At 40.9% G+C, this 20,157-nt stretch overlaps 1 protein-coding gene across 2 annotated transcripts; it reads left to right on the forward strand.

Annotated features, from left to right (window-relative positions):
• The first annotated feature begins 2,014 nt into the window (after window positions 1–2,014).
• On the forward strand, window positions 2,015–20,040 carry b3gntl1 (UDP-GlcNAc:betaGal beta-1,3-N-acetylglucosaminyltransferase-like 1). 2 transcript variants are annotated; one of them, XM_063884851.1, is made up of 13 exons: window positions 2,015–2,071; window positions 2,318–2,461; window positions 2,773–2,889; window positions 2,990–3,089; window positions 4,307–4,371; window positions 6,118–6,183; window positions 7,071–7,166; window positions 14,701–14,796; window positions 14,867–14,991; window positions 17,117–17,252; window positions 17,399–17,467; window positions 17,655–17,729; window positions 18,703–20,040. In XM_063884851.1, the coding sequence occupies exons 2-13, from the start codon at window positions 2,372–2,374 to the stop codon at window positions 18,781–18,783; spliced, it is 1,116 nt and encodes a 371-aa protein (XP_063740921.1). In that variant the 5' UTR covers window positions 2,015–2,071; window positions 2,318–2,371; the 3' UTR covers window positions 18,784–20,040. The 2 variants fall into 2 exon arrangements, with proteins under 2 accessions (XP_063740921.1, XP_063740920.1); XM_063884850.1 differs by having other exon boundaries at window positions 2,050–2,461.
• The last annotated feature ends 117 nt before the right edge of the window (window positions 20,041–20,157 follow it).

The following is a 20,157-nucleotide window of genomic DNA, read 5'->3' on the forward strand; positions in this document are numbered from 1 at the left end:
GTTTCGACCACTAGATGGTAATATTGACCCAGCTGTTTCTGCACCCTGCAGGTTTTCCTTCATTAGTTTACTCCTGGGAAACAACATGGATACAATTACATATCTGTTAGTGAAGCAACTATTTGATTAAGCAGTAAACAGCAGCAGTTGTTACTATTGAGTAAATATAGATGTTTTAGAAGTAATAGTACTGGTGCACTAAAGCAAGGCGAAGTGTATGTGTGTACACATGTGTATATATCATCCTCGACTAAAGCAGTAATGGGTTGGTAGTTGCTGCGAAAATATCTTGCCCTTATATATATATATATGAAATCAAAGAAACACTGATACTGTCTTCTTTAGGCCCTGCTGTTGGGCAGGTAAGCACTTTTTCCCTGTGTTTGTCTGCATGAGATGTTTAACAAGATAATTTAAAACAACCACAAATTCTCTCAACTATGCACAGTTCCCGAAAACTAACTGAATCGAGGAAATCCAATCATCCTGTTACCCACAGACACACTCTCACACACTTCCCTTCTCTTTAATGTCTGGCCTGTTTGTCCAAACAAACTCAAGTGCAGCCAGATAACAGATCTAAACAGCTGCTGCCTCCACCATTTGATTTGCAACCTCAACATAACATGTGGTGTTGATTTGGTGAAGGAAAGGATTAAATGGATGGGAGATTAGTTGTCGGAATGAGCACACCATTTTTACTGTTTCAAAATAATATCAGAGGTGTGGACCCACAGTGCAGACTCAGAGGGACTCATAACCTCACCCTGAGCCTAAAGGACTAAAAGCATTAAGATGTATAATCCAAAGTAAATCGTGCATGTCTATTATCCAACCATAATTAGTATTTGAAGAAAAAAAACCACAATAATATAATTTCTTTGCTACTTTCATTACATCATACCAGCATTTAAGCTTTTTATTGAAACTACCCTTAGCAGGTGTGTTGCACAGTCAGGCCAAGTTTCTCTTGATCCCATATATCATGCACTCAAGCATGAAAGAATATTTCCTTCTCTGTTGCCTCCCTGGAGCTGTTGTTCCTTGCCGGCAATTAGGCATTTTTTCAATTGGAAGAAGTAAGAAATAGTGTTTTTTGTCCGATCCGAAATGCTGCTGCATGCAATGTGGGAACAATTATTTTCCAGTGTAATCTCTAAACCACATCCTGTCTGATTGGTGTCCCAATTGAAGAGGAGTGCATGTCTGTGTGCAATACAATTCAGGACTTTATTAAAAATAATAAAGAAGATAAGAAGCTTAGGCTTTTTATTGCTCACAAATTGCTATCATGACACAAATAGAAAAGGAGGATGGAAATGAAGATGATAATGGGTGAAAAAATGTACTATGAAAGTAGGCCTACTCCATGTAATGGGCGCCAGAGTTGGGATATACCGTATCCAAGACTAATGTGGTTTGATTCCTGTCTCAAATCATGAACTGTTTGATCCTCCCTGCTCCAGCTGAGTGCTGGGATTTTTATTATTTTTGTTTTTACAGTGACGGTTAAATAATATACAAAATATTGATCTTCATAATGTTAACACTCATACACTGAGTCTGCTCTATCTTTCTCTTCCTCTCTCTCAGCCATGTGCTCTCCTATCTGAGAGCAAATTAAAACGATAGTCAGAAACAATATTTCAGCCCATCCTGTTTTTCTGTCTGCCAACCAAGACAAACCATGCTGCAGCTGCCAACGTTAACATAAAAAAACACCACCCTGATCTGGTTCGCTACAGTCAACATTATGCAGGAAAGCTGTTCTGAGGGCTGCTCCATTGCATGATTTTAAACAATAAGCTCAACAAAAAATGAAAACTTAAGCCAGAGTTTTAATTTGGAAATAAGGTTATCATTTTAAGTTAAAAGCAAAATAGCGTTTAGGCTGCAAATAGAAATAAACGAGGCCTTTTAGAGCTGATTTATACTCTGCCGGTAACGTCACAAGTCATGTGATTAACTGAGATGTTCAGCGAATCCGGTGTCGGTCCGTGTTTTACACGAGCCAATCAGCGTCAGTTAATCATTGTTTGCGGAAGTTGTTTAGCCTTTACCCGCACTGCAGGTTTGGACTTAATGTTTTGCTAAAAGTAATGCTTTAAGCGTCGCAGAATTTACAAACTACCTTTCGAGAGATGACATTTGTCAATGACGACACATTTAACTTACAGAAGAGAAATGACATAGTGATCATTTACGTTTTTATTGCACGTGTAGCCCTCGTGGGTCACTCTTCGTTGTAGACTCAACTGTGATAAATAACTTCGTTTTCGGCCTTTATAACATATTTATTCATCTAAATCTTGGTTAGGCTCTTGTGTCTCTTCCCAGATAAGTTGCTTGCTCTGCGGGCTCAGAGGTGGACATGAACCCCCCGAAGAGGCTCCGCACCACAGAAGATGAAGCAGAAACCCCGACAGGAGGGCAGGAGGAGGAGGACAGGGCAGTGGATGTGGTAGATGATAGACCTTCAACTTTAAATAAACAGCTAACATTGATATACTGAGCTAAAACACAATATACAGCACGCTGGCATGTTTGTGCTTTGGGGGTAATTGACATTGGGCGACGTTACATTGCTCCCATTAATACATTTGAAATATACACGTACATAGATTACTCATTAGAAAGTAGAAAAAAGTGTGTATAAATAAGTGAAGGATACAACGGTGAAAAACAACATGAAATATGAAAGTTCTGAATATATTCATTGATGCTTGCATGCATAACCTAGTTGTCTTGACTGTTCTGTGTCTGTGTTTTCAGAGTATTGTCATGCCGATGTACAATGCATCCTGTTGGCTGGATGAATGTCTGCAGGCCATATTAAATCAAGACTACACTGGCACCGTGGAGCTCTCTGTCTTTGATGACGCAAGCACTGTATGTTCATTTTTGATTGCATGTTTTCACACAAATATGTCATTCGTCACACAATATGAGACCTCAGTTGAAGTTTAAACTCTCTGTGTGTGTCCTTTAGGATGACTCCAGGACAGTGGTGGAGGGCTGGAGGCAGAGGCTGGAGGCGAGGGGCATCTCAGTGGTGATTTCCGGCCACACCTCCGCCCAACCCAGAGGAGGTCAGTGGACTTTGAGTATATTAAACGAAAGTATATACTTTTGTTTTATAAACTTCTGTTGACAGCAATCAGTGATTATTGACATGTACTTCAGCATGTTGGTCACTTTGACCAGGGGATAAATTGGGATTCTGTGTACACAAAACATTTTCACAAATATCCAACTTTCAAATTGCCATTTCAAGTCAACATTGCTCTGCACATTTACTAAAGAACAGTAAAAAGCAACCACATGAGTAGCGACATTATCCTATCCTTAAAACCGTGCTTTGTATTGGTCGGGGTGTACTAGAATTGCTTAAAATATGTGTGTGGAAATTTCAGTTCATTTGTAGGGCTGCGCAATTATGGTCAAAAGTATGCTGTTCTCAGGGTAAACAATTGAATCATAACCACATTTGCTGTTATTATGACCGATAATAACTCAGCTTTATGAACACACATTCATTTAGCATGGATTAAGAAATGGGCTCTGTGTAACAAGATTGGTCGCCGGGGTCGGTTTGTTTGGTGGCACCGCCACAGACTCTTGGCACGGAGAAACCCCTAGTGGAGTCCAGGCGGGTGGTGAGTGTAAAGCTCATGAGCAGAGACACACGTTCACTAAGCAGACAAACTGTAATAGGTCGGGGAAATTTGCTCTTCAAAAATAAAGTCAACAAATATCCACCACTGTATTATTAAGAGCCCTGAATATACAGCTCCGGAAAACCACTCCAAGACCACTCCAAATGTTTCTTAAATCGTTATCTGTACATGTGTCTGTTGAATTCCAATGCAGAAAAAAAATTGTCAGTAGTTTAGGGAATACAATAACAAAATTAATCAAATAATATAACTCAAAGACAAACCTATAAATAATAAAACCAGAGAAACTGATAACGCTGCAGTGGCCTCTTAATGTTAAGAACAAGAAAAGTTTTAACATATATATCATTTTATGTAAACATTTGACAAATGTGCGAGGGTGATGACATCAGAGCATCGTCCTATGTGCCGGGACTGAGCCGAGGACAGCCCTGGCCTAATTTAACCCCTGACTTTGACACACTGTCGTTCTAATGATTGTGACTTTATGACCTTATACTGTAGCGTTGTCAAAAAGTCCCATGTTTGAAGCAAATACATGATAATTAATTTCACATGGCAAGATGGAAATTGTTAGAAGACAAAGAAAAAGCAAACACACACAAACATACAGCTCTTTTGTCTTTCAGTGGGATATGCGAAGAACAAGGCCGTGTCTCAGAGCTGTGGGCAATACTTGTGCTTTCAGGATGCGGTGAGTGTGTGTGTGTCGGACAAAGTATGGTTCACTTCACTGTCCAGATGTCTTTGATAACACATACAGTAGTGTGTCATAACTAATAAGATCTTATTGTTCTGTCAAAATATACACGCTCTACATTGAGCCGTTTACACACGGACCTCAGTGACTGTTTGACAGACCCGTCAGAGCACATGACTAATGAGTGGAGAGCAGCGTTTCATTTATGTGTGTTTTATGTATTGATGTTTATATGAGTGGCAGCTCTTTTTTTGAAACAGTGCTTTTTTGGTCACTGATCTGAAGGCTGTGTGGTTAGATCTACAAATCAGATTTATTTCTTAACTGCTTGTGTCATACAGAATATCAAATATTATTTTATTTTAGTTAAATACAATATCCAACGACATTAAGATAGCTTTCTCTGAAAACGTCTATGGGCTGTCTTGTATTTGTTTAATTTGTACTGGTTGACACTGTTTATACTGGTTTTTCCTCTTTTTCCTTAAAAAACTTCAAATCAAACAGTTATCTTTATCCCTCAGCATGTTTTCTTTGCACAAAAATATCAGGGAAATATTGTCTAAAATCATTCTCTGTTTCTTCGATCTATTTTATTATTTTTGTTTTTGGTACTATATGCAAATAGGGATTGTAATTGTACTCCTTTTTTCTTTTGAGATGTATTTGAAGTAGCTGCTATAACAGCACAATTCCCTTTTTAGCATCTCTATCTAGCTACAAAGCTAGCCACTGGTCTGTTCTATCAAGGCTGGGATATTAGACAAAAATCTTGTACCCAATTTACACTGCCCGGCCAAAAAAACGGTCACACACTCTTATATTCGTTGGACTGCCTTAAGCTTTGATTACGGCACGCATTCGCTGTGGCATCGTTTCCACAAGCCTCTGCAATGTCACAACATTTATTTCTGTCTTGCATTAATTTCGCCAAGATCTTTTATTGATGACGGGAGATTCAGACCACTGCGCAAAGTCTTCTCCAGCACATCCCAAAGATTCTCAATCGGGTTCAGGTCTGGACTCTGTGGTGGCCAATCCATGTGTGAAAATGATGTCTCGTGGCTCCCTGAACCACTCTTTCACAATTTGAGACCGATAGATCCTGGCATTGTCATCTTGGAACATGCCCGTGCCATCAGGGAAGAAAAAATCCATTAATGGAATAACCTGGTCATTCAGTATATTCAGGTAGTCAGCTGACCTCATTCTTCGGGCACATAACGTTGCTGAACCTAGACCAGACCAACTGCAGCAACCCCAGATCATAGCACTGCCCCCACAGGCTTGTGACCTTTTTTTCAGCCGGGCAGTGTACTTTAATCCATATCTCAATAACGCTTATATTACAATATAGAATATTATAAATAACCCATGGTAAAGCAAATGAAATTGAGAAATAACCTGTGTGTGTGTGTGTGTGTGTGTGTGTGTGTGTGTGTGTGTGTGTGTGTGTGTGTGTGTGTGTGTGTGTGTGTGTGTGTGTGTGTGTGTGTGTGTGTGTGTGTGTGTGTGTGTGTGTGTGTGTGTGTGTGTGTCCTAATCTTAAAGAAAAACACTTAAGGCAAAAACAGAGGTTACACACACAATAAGTACAAGAAGACAGAGTAAAAGCCAAATGAAACAGATATCATTATTTTTCTCATAAAGTAACCCAGTGTGTACTTGTTGTCACATGCTGAGTAATCTGAATAATGTAAACGCGGTTTCTGTTTGAATTCGTTTTTTGTTTTACTCCAGGATGATGTTATGTTTCCCCAAAGAGTTGCTCTGCAGTATGAAGCCTCTGTCCTCCACCCAAACTCTGTAAGTCCTCCCTCAAGTATTTGCTTACTCACTTCCTTTCCTGGCTCCCCCCCCCCCTTCTCCCTCCCTTTCTCCTCACTTCTCTCCCTCCCCTTCCCTTCCTCTCTCTCTCTCTCTCTCTCTCTCTCTGATCATCTGACCAATCCCTCCCAAAAATATACTGTTGTTAGCTTGGGTGTGTGCGAGTGTGATTCCCTGCAGTTGGCATGCAGCACAGTGTGAGTATCCGGTGTTGATGCTTTCTGTGGCCTGCCAGGTCAGAGGTCAAAGGTCGTGTGTGTGAGGGAAGTGAGGGAGACAGCATGGAGACAGCAGGCTTGCTGCCCTGCACAAACAACATGCCTATTTCTGTCATGGCTGCCAAATTTTACCGTTCTTCTTTGATAATATGTTTGTTTTTTTCCTGTTTTGTATGAACTATTACTCCTTTATGTAAACCCTGCTTTACTTTTTATTGATCTCCCTGCTGAGATTTGGCCGTTTTTGCTCGAAAAAGCTTATTTTGCCATTTGTTTTGTTGTTTATTCAAAGAATTTAACCTACAAAGATTATAGAAAACTGTGCATCAGAAATTGCCCTAGCTAAGTGTGACATTTTAAAGAGGTCATATTTTGTAAGGAAAATATTGATTAATATTATAAGACACAGAAAATCTGAAAATGTCCCTTTCGCAATGTGGAACGATCACATCATTTTGCCTGATGAATGATCGGATCAGTCCATTAATTATTTAATCTTCATACAAATGTTTCTAAAATCTGAACAACAATTCAAACCATGTTGTGTCTGTGTGGTTTTTACTCTGTGGAAGCTTAAATGTACCTTTATTGGGAAAGCTTACAAATGAAACATTGTTTATTTTACGTGTGATTGTGTTTTTATGTTAGCTGATTGGCTGTAAAGTTCAGAGGGTCCCTGAGGGATCTACGGAGCGTTACGCTCGCTGGATCAACATGATCTCTCAGGATCAGCTCCTCACACAGGTAAATACCCGCAGCATGTTGTTTGGGCACTACTATGCCTCTGAATGTGTGTGTTTTTGTGTATGTGAAAGGTCACGTGCCAGGCTGCAACCAGGTCAGATAGCAACAGGATACGTACCTGCCGCTCGCTGTTTCCACGGAAATGTGGCAGTTGACTAGGCCGAGGACGCAGCGTCACTCCTGACCTCTCTGTCCGTCCCGTTCCCATCAGAGGAAACCGGTCACACTGCTGAGGGAGTCAATAGTGGAAACTGCTTGAATTGGGAAAGATTTTTTTTCAGAAATAAGTACTGCAAGATAGTTTTTGGATCAGCTGCTGAACGTATTGCTTATTGTACTGCAGCGCTCTGTCAAGGTCGCTACCAAATAACATAATTACATACTGTTTAAACGCTCATCATTTGCTTCTGCACTCTGCCACATTGGATTTAATAAGATAAGAAATAGTTTTATGCCTTTTAAAACTGACCGCTGTTCCTCCAGAGCAGGTGGAGCCAGAGCTTCATGCTGTGGCAGATGGTGAAATGCAAAAGGATGGAAAAGATTTGAATGGTCACGAGCCAAGCCTCACAGCCAAGTCACATAAAGCATTTATGACTCGCCTAATCACACTCATCTGGAAAGAATGGAAACATGACCCAGCATAAGCAAACCAAGCTGATAACACGACCCCACACTGGCAAGGTGTTGGCCTGCTAACTGGATACTATAATAATATACGGTGTTTAGACTCTCGTGCCACAATGCGTTTGGTAACACTAGTATTGACATTACACACATAAGCGAACCCGGTTATTACCTGGCAGGGCATTGGCTAATTAAAGGAACATTTTGCTGTTTTTTAACCGGCTGTTTATCATATTATATAATGTGGGTATTAAATGCTAATTGACAATGTTAAAGTTCCCTTCATGTTGCCAGCTCCCAAAACGTTCTACCCATTGCCAACCAAAGTCTGCCAGATGAAGCGCATGCCTGCGTTAGAGCTTTTTTTTTAACTACAAATTGTGCTTCTATAGTTTTTGTGTGCTCGTCTATTTTAAAGGGGTATTGCTGGAATATATTATTTGGGGCTTATCACTGTGTGCCGAAATGTGCAGTGTGGACGAATTATGTTGTATGGAGGGAAGACAAGCACACCACAGCAGAGTCGAGCCTAGCGAGCTGGAGAGGATAGTGGTGCAACACCCACAAACAATGCATGCTGGTTGTTTTAGGTTTTCTACCTTTTGAGCAAAATTGTTTACTCTGGTGCTGTAGCATGGATTTAAAACATACTTTTGCCTTTAAACTGCTTTGACAGCTCAGTTTTATTTGTCTTTTCAGCGGTGAAAATCTGAGAATAATTAATACTTTCACTTCACACACCCTAACAAAAAGGGACATTAATCACTAAATGATACATGATGGTAGGGCTGCACAAGTAATAGAATTTTAATGTCGATCACGATGTTGGCTTCCCACGATCAAAATCACGTGATCGAGCGATATTTTAAATGTGTCATTCGGTTCATAGAACGCTCAGTATCAACGTTTTTTCCCAAAGCCAATCTAGCGCTTCTAGCGAGTGATGGAGAAAACAAACCTCGTATACAACACAATACACAATACTGGGTTTTCGTTTTAAAACGGAGGCTTTTGGAAACGCTGCTGTCCCCGGGGCTGCTGATTAGTGTGGACAGGCAGAAACGCAGACTTTTGGAAACGCTAACGTAGGAGCCCATGAGCGCTTTCTGATTGGGTCTTATCGATCACGAGTATCCTTCTCTGATTCGTCACGCTCCTACCATGTGACCCTTCCTTACCCGGAAAAATTCAAATCAGCTGGGTATCGGGTCAGATCAGCTGGGTATCGGGTCGGATCAGTCTTGACTACCAGTGGTAAACATGGATAACGAAGTAAAAGCGCTGTTTACCTTGTTGTCTGTGGTAGCAGTTGTTGTGCAGGTAAATTCTGCATTTTATAATGCTGCAACTGCAACCGGCACGCGCATGCCCAGTATGCGTGAATGGTCACGTTTTCGTTTTAAAACGCAGTAGTGTGGACGAGATATAGACCTATTTTATTTTGATGCACAAATGTATACATTAGCAGGAATGTAGCACCTGGATGTGAAAGCAGTAATAATGAGACTCTCTGTCAATAAAAAATGTTTTGGTTAAAATTTAACAAATTATCGTGATAATTAATCGTGATCTCAATATTGATTAAAAGAATCGTGATTATCATTTTGGCCATAATCGTGCAGCCCTACATGATGGGACACTATTTATGGAACTCTACTGTTGCTGTCTGAACAAAACACACCGTCACCAAGGATACAACACAACCTGGACACACACACTAACACACAGTCTGCATAACTCCTTAGCAGGCATTCCTGGATATTTATGTGATATTAAGTTTCATGGAGCATGAGAATTAGCTCATGCATTGATTCTGCAGGCTTGAAAGCAACTCCTCACTTCTCCTTTCTTCACTCTATCTGCCTTTACTCCTAGTCTCTGGGTAAGGAAATAGAATCCTAAACCAGAGATTTACTTGGAGTGGGGCTCGTTTAACTTGATCCAGAGGTGGAACCTGAGTGTTCATCTGTAGGACATTAGATATGGTTATCACAAACCTCCCCTACCCCTTTGACTTCTGACACTGACTCACTCATCTACACCAACTCTCTGTCTCTGTCCCCTGGTTTCCCAGAACTCATTCTTATTCCTCTTATTCATGCTTTTGGCCACAGCTTATATCTGCAAAATGTTGCAATATTACAACAGAAGGGAGAGGAGTTGTATGCATGCTGACACACACACACACACACACACACACACACACACACACACACACACACACACACACACACACACACACACACACACTTTCTAGATTCTGTCCAGCTGTTAGTCTGGCTGGATCCAGATGTTTTCCCCCATTTTCTTCATCTGTGTTTCATTTAACTTTTGCATCAGTATTCAACTTCAACCAAGAACACTCATAGTGACATAGTTGGAGTCAGAAACATCTCAACCTGGAATGACCCTCTGATTCAAAACACAACAAAACTAATCGACAAACACACACACATGCAGAGGAAAGGAGGTGCGAGTAAAGGTGGGGGTCTGGAGACAGGGGGTGTGCAGAACTGGAAAGAATGAGCTATGGATGGAAAGAGAGAGAAATATAGTTCATGTGTTCCTAGTTTAGTTGGGTTAGAAAGAGAAAAAGAGGCCCAAACTAAGTCTTTGGTAAAAGATCATGTGCCAGAGGATGGAGGTGTGTATCTTTCCCCTGCATACTTCAGGAAGCACACACTCGAGAGAGCACACCGGTTTTGTTTGCAGGACTGCAAAGTCTTGTACTGCTCCTGAAAAACAAATGTGAAATTTCCCAGAGGTGTCTGCCAAATCCTGGTCGGGTTCTAGCTGATGTAATGTTAGGTTTTCAAACCACGACACAAAGTTATTTTATTTATAAAGTGGAGCTGAAACTAAATGCTGTTTCCTGCACCATGTGTTGAGAGACAACCTGCAGGTGGTGGTTCTATTTATATACCATGATAACTCTTGCCAGTTTTGATTATTAAAGCCTGAGTTCAAACTTATTGTTCACATCTAACACCAAGAGATATTTATATGAAATGATATCAAAATTCAAAAGATGTATTCTTATACTCCCAGCTATAACTATGTATCCAGGTGCACTGATCCATGGTTAAATTCCCTTTTTCTCCCCCTATATTTTATATATATTTTAGACTTAATCCACTGTGTACAAAATGTGCTTTAGGATCACATGTTGACTTTTATTCAATATTGTTGTGGCAATTTATTCATCAAATGTGGAAAAAGAATCAAACCATTCAGCTGTCTTTTAGGTATTTTATTTCTTGCAAGAAAGAGCAGTCAGTCATACAGAGAGCAGACTGTCTGCAGAGTGAAAGACGAAGAATAGGGTTTGGGTTTCATATTTAAACACAGAGAGGAGAAAGGGGGGGTCAAGCTTGGTGATAATGAAAGGAGCATTCAGTAAGTTTTAAGGAGGTAGGGAGGCCGTATCAGGATGTTCTCAGTTCAACAGAAGTTGAAGGTCATACTTTTGGTGCACGGAGAGTGTAGCTAACAACATCGCAACAAATCTTCTTAATAAGGAACTTTCCTAAGCTTAGCAAAGAAGTAAATAGAGATAAACATTAGAAAATAAGAATCACACAATGATATTAATAAAGTAAGTGAGTATAATATTTTACCATTACAATTCCACTCTTGTAATCATCTACTGATCACATCAGTAAAATCTAAATATTTCACCGGATCATCAACAGAAATGAATACATTTCGTCTGGGTCATCATTGTGTAAAATATGAGAAAGCATTTAGCTGTTTTTGTAGAACATAGACATTCTAAATTATTAGTTTTACAACCCTAATATTCCCCCTTTTGACAAATTGTCTAATCCATGAGTCACTTTATCATATTGTAGAGACTTGTCATCTAGAATGGCAAAACAAGTCTGCAGGACCATATCACACACCAGCAGGAACACGGCAGCATCTCCCCCAGAGAGCATTCCCTGCCTATGTGGTTGCGGCTGTATCTCCTGTAAGTCTGCTGAGGGTGTGAAAGAATGTGAATCATCCCACTCCTTGCTTTGCAACTCGTTTTGCTTAAAAGTTAGCTAGAAAAATAGGGTTAGCTTTGTTAGAGCCTTCTTTTCCTTCCTGAGATGTGGGAAGAAAAAGCTCCCTAAACAAACACAATCATCTTTCAAAATAGTGTTAGGCAAGATAACCAGAATACAGTATTATATCTTACACATGGCTGTGGAGAAATAAGAGTTTGTTGTTAAATAAATATCATGGAAACAGAGTGGGGAACCAATAATGTTAAGTCAGCATCAAAAATGTCACATGTCAGTCAGGATCAGTCCGGGTCAGGTAACTCTAATGTCCGTTTAGTCTGAAGTGCTAGCTTTAAGTCAGTAAAAGCTTGTTCGCAGTCAGTCCACGTGAAACGAAAGGCCTTGCCCATGTGCGAATACGCTCAATGGGGCTTCCATGGATGTATATTTAGGAATAAATATCCTGTAATGTGAACACATGCCCAACTATGATTAACCTAATTTTACAGTGACTGGTTTTGGAATATTTTGAACTACTTTAATTATTTTGGAGAGAGGGATCTGCCCTCTGCTGTGATCACATTTCCCATAAAAGTCACTTATTGCTGAACAAACTGCAGTTTAGACGAATATCAAATCAAACATCAAATCATAAGGTCCTACAGGAGTGCACTTCCTGTAATTTGAAATTAGCTTCAATTTACAAATACATATACAAACATACACATGTAAACATACACACCTACATACTATCAGTCAAAAGAAACTCTTCATTTTGTTGGTCATATTAGTATTGTGTGATTTGGGATCAACTAATTCTAATGAGACTATGGATCAAAATCAGCTCCAAAAACAAATGCCCATATTTCCGCTTTTCTGATTTAAAAGTTTCCATTTAAAGTGTTTGTCTTTTCCCTATAATATGTGTGTAGTGAAGGTCAGGCATGCTCCTGTAGCCTGTGAGTTTGTGCGTGCGTGTTATTTCTACAGATCTGGCTCCACCGATTACTGTTGAAAATTCTGTCCTATAGGAACTTTATAGAAGCACTGTAGTGTATTAACAAAAGCCTTACCACTGACATATACGTCTGTTTTTGCCAAAGAGATGTAAGTAACTGAATTATCTGCGTCAAAAAACAAAGTCATCTTTTCATCAAGCATTACATCTGCAGCACAATGATCTGAGTCCACACAAAAAAAAAATGTCAGAAAGTAAAATGCAACAATTGATTATCAGTCCGAGTACACCAGTCAGCTCCAAAATCATAGTCAGGTCTTGCTCACATGAGCTGTACAATGTAAGTCACTTAGCCATAAAAGTCATCGCATGCACGCTCAATGCTTTCCTACCCTCCCTCTTCAATGTGTCAACAATCTCAGGGCAGCAGAGATGTCACTGAAAAGCCTACAGACAAGATTGAGAAGTAGGGGATGTGAACAATGTATGTTTTTGGTCAATCATAAGCACTTTTAGGGGTAGACACTAATGACAAATTAAACGTTAGCATCAAATCTCTGCCTAAAGGATTTACAGGATAGTGTGGAGATAACAAGAAGGAGTGTTTAACGTGCATGCTGTCTTTGTCAGTGCAGGAGATTGGGGAAGTAAAATGTTCTTTAACTGTCATCCCTGAAGCCCCCACAGAATGAACAAGGTGACCACTAAGTTTAGGAGGGGGAGAAAGCATGGAGGTTTTTAACACAGAATTAGTAGGTCCCTTTCTGTCTCTGTTTTTTTTTTATTCTTCTGTCAAGCTGCTAATCTTTCTCTAACTCTGATGTTCGTGTAGGCAAAAGCAACTCTTCATTGCGTGTAGCTGCAGTGTGTGTATGTGTGTGTGTCACCTCTCCTTTGTGTGTCGACAGAAGACATCACCGGCCCTTCCCTGTCATCCCACCTCCTTTCAGTTCAGTCAGATGTAGGTGGTTGCTGCTCCCGCTGGTGGTTAGGGCATTCACGTGTCCAATGTCCTGGTTGTCCACAATGGTAACACTTGTAGCCGCTTGGTCTGGGGCTTCCACGTCCTCTTTTCCGTGCAGCCAGATTATTAGATGGGCCAAACTGAGTGGATTGCAGCATGGTCATTGGTTTGCTTGTCCCTCTTAACATCTTAACAGTGTTCTTTATCTGCAACTGTGCATAAGCACGTGAGGCACGTCTGGGCACCTCACAGGAGACTGGGACAGCAGTTCTGACATATGTTTCAGTCCGGCAATAAATGCATTAGAGAAATGAGTCTCCCACACTTTAGACATCTCCACTCTGGCGGGAAATGCTGTGACGATCGCAGCGGCAACATTGTTTACATCATCCCGATAACTGGCGTTTTGGTTGGCATTCCATTTACTCAGAACTGCTTGAACTTTATTGGTTGGGGGGACAGGACTGATTTTTACCTGGTCAAATGGTGACAAAGTCAGTGTGAGCAGCCTGTGCAGCTCAGCTGTGGTGGGGCGAAACTCACTGCAAAGGGTTCGCAGCTGCACGGCATATGTTTCTGCTGAATAACGACTGCCAGGTAGGTGTTTAGATGCCTGCCGGATGTCATCTGTGGTCCAAGGGCGATACAAAACTTTAGGTCTCTGAGGTCTTGCCACCTATGGGCAGGGAGAGCCCTTGAGGCTGAAAAGAGGCATCATACCTCTGGCCTGTCAAGCTGGATGCTTCATTCATGTCAAATTGACACATGCCATCATCAATATCAGATTAGTTGTGTATTTTTTTAAACTGATCTTGTTGGTTTAATGTTACTCATCCCCTCTATTCGCTTCAAATTTAATTTAAGCTTTTAAACAAAGTTCTTAAAAGTGTTGTTCACAGTGACCAGTATGTACACTTGCAGTGTGTCTGGAACCCTATGATATTATATAAAGAGATTTCTGGTGTCTTAATGTTATAGTCTGAATTTGTGTTTCAGGTGTACACGTCTCATGGGCCAACAGTTGTCATGCCAACATGGTTCTGCTCGAGGAACTGGTACCTGAAGGTTGGACCGTTCAATGAGGGAGGCAAGGTGAGAGTTCAACCAAAGTATTCCAGAGCCTCCTCACTCTGTTTCACACTCTCACTTCCTCCCCTCCCAGGGCGTCCCGGAGGACTTGATCTTCTTCTACCAGAGTCTTCGTCAAGGAGGGGGCGTGGTCAGGGTCGACCAGTGCCTGCTGGTGTACCGTTACCACGAGAAGGCCACCACACACTCTGTAACAGAGTCAGTATCACTCACACTTCCTATCCCCCTACTCAGCAACACACACACACACACAAACACACACACACTTGACACAGTGTTGATCCTCCACATACTCCCAGCTGCCCGCTGGCATCCAAAAATTTCTCAGGACTCAAAACTCCTACACACATACTGTATATGCACAGGCACATAGACGCATGTTTTCCTAATCTTGAGATTTTCAGAATGTTTTAGGAATTCCTGAAACTTTCCCAGCATATCACATAGGAATTTTAACCAGTTTTCTCACTCTGTGGAATGTCGGGCATCTTCCAGAAGGAATCAGATATTTTTATGTACAACCATGTTTATCATGCTGTGTGTGTGTGTGTGTGTGTGTGTGTGTGTGTGTGTGTGTGTGTGTGTGTGTGTGTGTGTGTGTGTGTGTGTGTGTGTGTGTGTGTGTGTGTGTGTGTGTGTGTGTGTGTGTGTGTGTGTGTGTGTGTGTGTGTGTGTGTGTGTGTTCTGAAGGATCTCACACTCCTGCTGTTGCCTGTGCTTCAGCAAGGCCATGTAATGTCTGCAGGTGCGTGTGAGTGCCTCAAATGGTAAAACACACCAAAGAAGAAGGTCATTCCTCTCCCCTCTCCACACCTCACTCCCTTTCGTCCCCACCTTCCTTTCCTCCTTCTTTCCTTCTTTCCTTCCTGCCTTCCTTCCTTTCTCTTCTTCGTCTGTCAACTTCTCGTATATCTTCCCCTGTTGACGCACGTCTTCACCCATCATCCTCCTCTCTGTCTTCATCTATCATCGGTCTATTTACGGACGCCTATTTTAAACTGGGCCTTGCCTACTTTCCACTCTCCCCTAATTCTTGTCACCCCTTCCCCTCCACCATTTGCTTACTTCCTCTCTTTAGTCAAAGGAAACCCTCTTCCTTTTTCTATCAAACATGCAAACCCACACACACACACACACACATCATATGATAATAAAAGCTCTTTCCATGAAGTGAGAAGTATGTTTTTAAAAGGTTAAGATGTTTCAAAAGAGTAACTGAGATGAGAGGCTTCTTATCACTGAAAGGCTGTGTTTATAAATGAGAGTGTGTGTACCCGTCCCCTTTTGTGCTGGAGTGCACGAAAGTGTGTGCCTTTTGATCTGCAGGGTATTAGGGGGATGAAGGCTTCAGTATGTGTATACACATACAGTTTATAGTAAACTCTGCCATGTTACTGCCATGTCTCGGAATCAAAGCAAATGAACAGTAAAGTGATCTGCGCAGACCACCCGCGCTCCCCGATGGTGGTGGGTTTGTTTGTCATATGAGGCCCACTGTTAGACCCAGTGAGACGCTCACTTCAAAAGATGAGAGCAGAGCACGTCCTGCGAATGTGTCCGTATAATTACTCACATCAGTGTGTGTGTGTGTGTGTGTGTGCGCGTGTGTGTGCGAGTGGGTTTTTTGTGTGGGTGTGAGACACGTGCACAGCTATGTAAATCAGTCAAAGTGCAAGGCAACAAGAAAACTAGCTCATTTAAAACAGGCCCATTTTTTTTTCCATCTACCAAAAAAAATCCGACTGCTGTTTATAAGTCATAGTTTAATGTAATGCAGTGAACGCTTTAAGGAAATATATTCTATAAGATGATAATGATTTGATACAGAAAGGAGGTTTCAGATTTGATATTTTATGTGTTTTTGTGGTTATTTCTTCCTTCCTTTCAGCTGTGATTGCATTTTATTCTTTACAGTAGTTGCTGAGTTTGGGGATATTGGCTAATTAAATAAAGCAAATTCAAATGAATCAGATCATCAGATATGATGCAAAGAACAACCACTGATAATGACTATTGACAGTTGAGTAAATGTTTTATTTTTTGGGGGTTCCGTTTTCTTCCAAATAAGTCTTACCTGATTTAACTGAACATCCATTATCATAATATGATCTGGGTATCATTGCATGGTATACCTTTATAAAGAGCACATGTGGTCAATCTATCAGTGTTTCCCTTTTCAGGCTAAATGAAACAATTTCACACCAAATTCAACAGTCTTGGTTTTAAAGACACCATCTCATCTTTTCACAATGTAGCATTAAGCTAATGAGCTACCTGCTTCTATGTTCATCCGTTGATCGTCACTCCTCACGGCTGTTTCCAGGGAAACCATTTGGAAGCTGCGCGTGGACTTCCTGCAGGAGAGAGTTCTCAGCCAATGGGAGAGCTTCACCATATGGAACGCTGGGAAACAGGGCCGGAAGCTGTACCGAAGCCTGAACCCGACCAATCAGAAGAAGGTATGCTACCTCTGGCTATGCAGATGGGTGTAAGACACTAGCCAAGTTACTTTAAGTTAGCTCTATAAGTCATTCTATCTAGTGGAAATGTTTGAGATGTGAGTGTGCGTCAGCTTTCAATCCAACAATTCTGCTTTACTCATAAGGTGAAGGCTTTCTGTGATGTCGATGAGAACAAGATCCAGAAAGGCTTTTACACATACGAGGATTCTAAGGTGAGATCAGCTACTGTTGATACTAAGTAGAAGGTTTGTTGTGATTTATTGTAAGCATGGCCAATTATAAGTTTTGATTCAAATGAATGATCATCCGACAACTTTATTCCAGTAGTTTAGATTATTATAAAGATGTGATGATGTCTAATTTGTGGTTTTCTGTGTCTTTCTTTTGATATGATTCCAGCAAAGACCCAAGCCAAAAGTCCCTGTTCTGCACTACAAAGACGCCTCGGCCCCCTTCATTATCTGTGTAAAACTGGTGAGCAGAAAGCGTGTGTGTGTTGTGTGTTTGCTGTTTCTGACCGCCTGTCCCTCAGGTCTGTAATCTGAGTTAACGACATAATGATCAAGGGCGTGTGCCCGGCACAGGACATAACACACACACACACACACACACAGAGGGGGCAGTCAGGAAATGGGTAGAGACAGCAGCCTGATCTTTGATCACATGGCACTTATACAAACAACTGATGACTTTGCCAATGTTAATTTTTGTACATAGTGTGCTCCCAAATCCTTTCAATATTTGTTACTAACTTTACCATAAATACACACACACACACACACACACACACACACACACACACACATTCTGCTGGTCTGGCAGCCAAATCCCTAATTGCCTATTTATCAACTTGCCAGATTCAGACGTCAAATCTAGTGTGACCCCACCTGTGGGGGCTACTAATTGCTCAATTATGGGAATTGGGAGAAGTAATCATAGGCAGAAGAAAAAGAGACCTGGACTCTATCATTCTCCCTCTCATTTGGCACACACACACACACACACACACACACACACACACACACACACACACACACACACACACACACACACACACACACACACCACACACACACACACACACACACACACACACACACACACACACACACACACACTCACACACGCACACCAAGCACACACACAGTTAAACACCTGGACTAAATCTAACTATTTTTTTATATCCAGATGTTAAATAGCTATAATTAGCAAATATACAATTCATTTGAGCTTTCAAAATTTCTCATGATTAAGTTACTGTGACACTCGATGTCTTTAGCCTGTACATAACCTTTGACTTTAACTCAGTGCAGTTAAAACACTGAACACAACAAGGACTTTCATCAAAGAGACAAAGCATGGAAGAGTTCAAGGGCAAACAATCATTTAATACCTTTGTGTTTTTTCCCCTTCTACAATGTTTTATGTTTTTGTTCTTTCATCGTAGGACATGACAGGAGGCGTTCTGGAGGAAAACCTCAACTCCTTGCAACTAAAGGAAGGAACTGATTACTACCATTTCAACTGACAGCTCAGAGTTATTGAGACGTGAAGAGGAGGCCTGTGGCTTTAGAAGAGGATTGAACACAGACTGAGGGATAGGCAGGTGATAGGAAAAGTGTGAACCAAACACTGGCACAATAACTCTACCAAACCAGGGAAAGAGTAAGTTATAAGGTATGTTTGGAGCTTTAAGAGATTATTTGTGTGGGTCAAATTTGAGGCGACCACTGATGCAAAACAGTTTTATCCCAGCCCTGTTCCCTCCACCTCACATCTGGATGACAATACTGAGATAGCTGTTGTTGTTAGATGAGAACACCGATTCTACTCTCACGTCTGTTCATTAAATATATATTACAGCCAGGGGACAAAACTGGAAACAGTGGGAAAGAGCTAGCCTTGCACCTTCAAAGCACCTTAAGGCCAACATTACGTACGCTTCAGCACGACATGAATGAGACCCTTGTTTTTAATATACTAATTAGGAAAAGTTGTCTATGGTACTGGTTATTTTTTTTAGTTGTGCAGTGCAGACCACTGGTTGGTCAGAGGGAACTCACAACACTGCGACATCCTGCTCCAACCGGCTATTCTTGATAAGCCAAGCTATATTTCTTAATTACAGGACCAAGATTTTAAAAAATAACACAGGCAAAACCCTGTCATGGTCAGTGAGAGATCTGCAGCTGTTCCTCTGTTGGGTATAGGATGAAAGGATGGAATAATGTGCGCTGTGTTGAGTTTAAGATGATGTTACGCTACCTAACGTCACTATGACAGTCTGGTAAGACACCCACCTACATTGACAGAGTACTATACACAGTGGAAAACCATAAAGAGAAATGCAACAGGTACCAAAAGTGGTTGAGTCCTGTTGAGTTTAGCTGAACCCTGAAGGAGAAACTAGGAATAAACACATCATATCCTGTTTGTTTCATTCATACTGAAAATAAGAATGGGGTGTACTGTATAACCAAGAAATGTTGTTGTTCAAACCAGTTTTTTTATCCTTGTTTTACTTTACAAATGTTGGTATGAATCAATCAAACTTTGTGCTAAGCTAAGCTTACCATCCGGGCTGTGGCTTCATTCAACCAACCAATTACATTGAAAGGAGAAAGAACAGGGAAGAAAGTAAGTCTGTGTATTCCCCCAAATACCAAACTATTTAATTAAAAAGCTTGAACTTTGGTTTTCATGCCAAAAGAAGGATCTATTTCTCATGCCAGAGGATATTACTATTGCCGTTGTTGTAGGAATAAAACGTTTTCTATGTTTTCTATCTCTGTGTGCCCTGATTGATATTTGCCAACCTGTACGCTTGAACTAATGTTGAAGTTAGAGGAATCCATTTGAGTCAGCTCCAACACAGAAGGTTTAACTTATAAAGGGTGGGATG

This window comes from Eleginops maclovinus, chromosome 5 (genome assembly GCF_036324505.1).
Source record: "Eleginops maclovinus isolate JMC-PN-2008 ecotype Puerto Natales chromosome 5, JC_Emac_rtc_rv5, whole genome shotgun sequence".
Lineage (NCBI taxonomy): Eukaryota > Metazoa > Chordata > Actinopteri > Perciformes > Eleginopidae > Eleginops > Eleginops maclovinus.

What these genes read in the sequence shown, in the direction of transcription:
- b3gntl1 (XM_063884851.1), top strand. Translation starts at nt 2,372, where the DNA reads ATGAACCCCCCGAAGAGGCTCCGCACCACAGAAGATGAAGCAGAAACC. An exon ending in TCTTTGATGACGCAAGCACT is followed by an intron (nt 2,890 to 2,989) that starts GTATGTTCATTT and finishes TGTGTCCTTTAG; the next exon opens with GATGACTCCAGGACAGTGGT. An exon ending in CTCCGCCCAACCCAGAGGAG is followed by an intron (nt 3,090 to 4,306) that starts GTCAGTGGACTT and finishes TTTGTCTTTCAG; the next exon opens with TGGGATATGCGAAGAACAAG.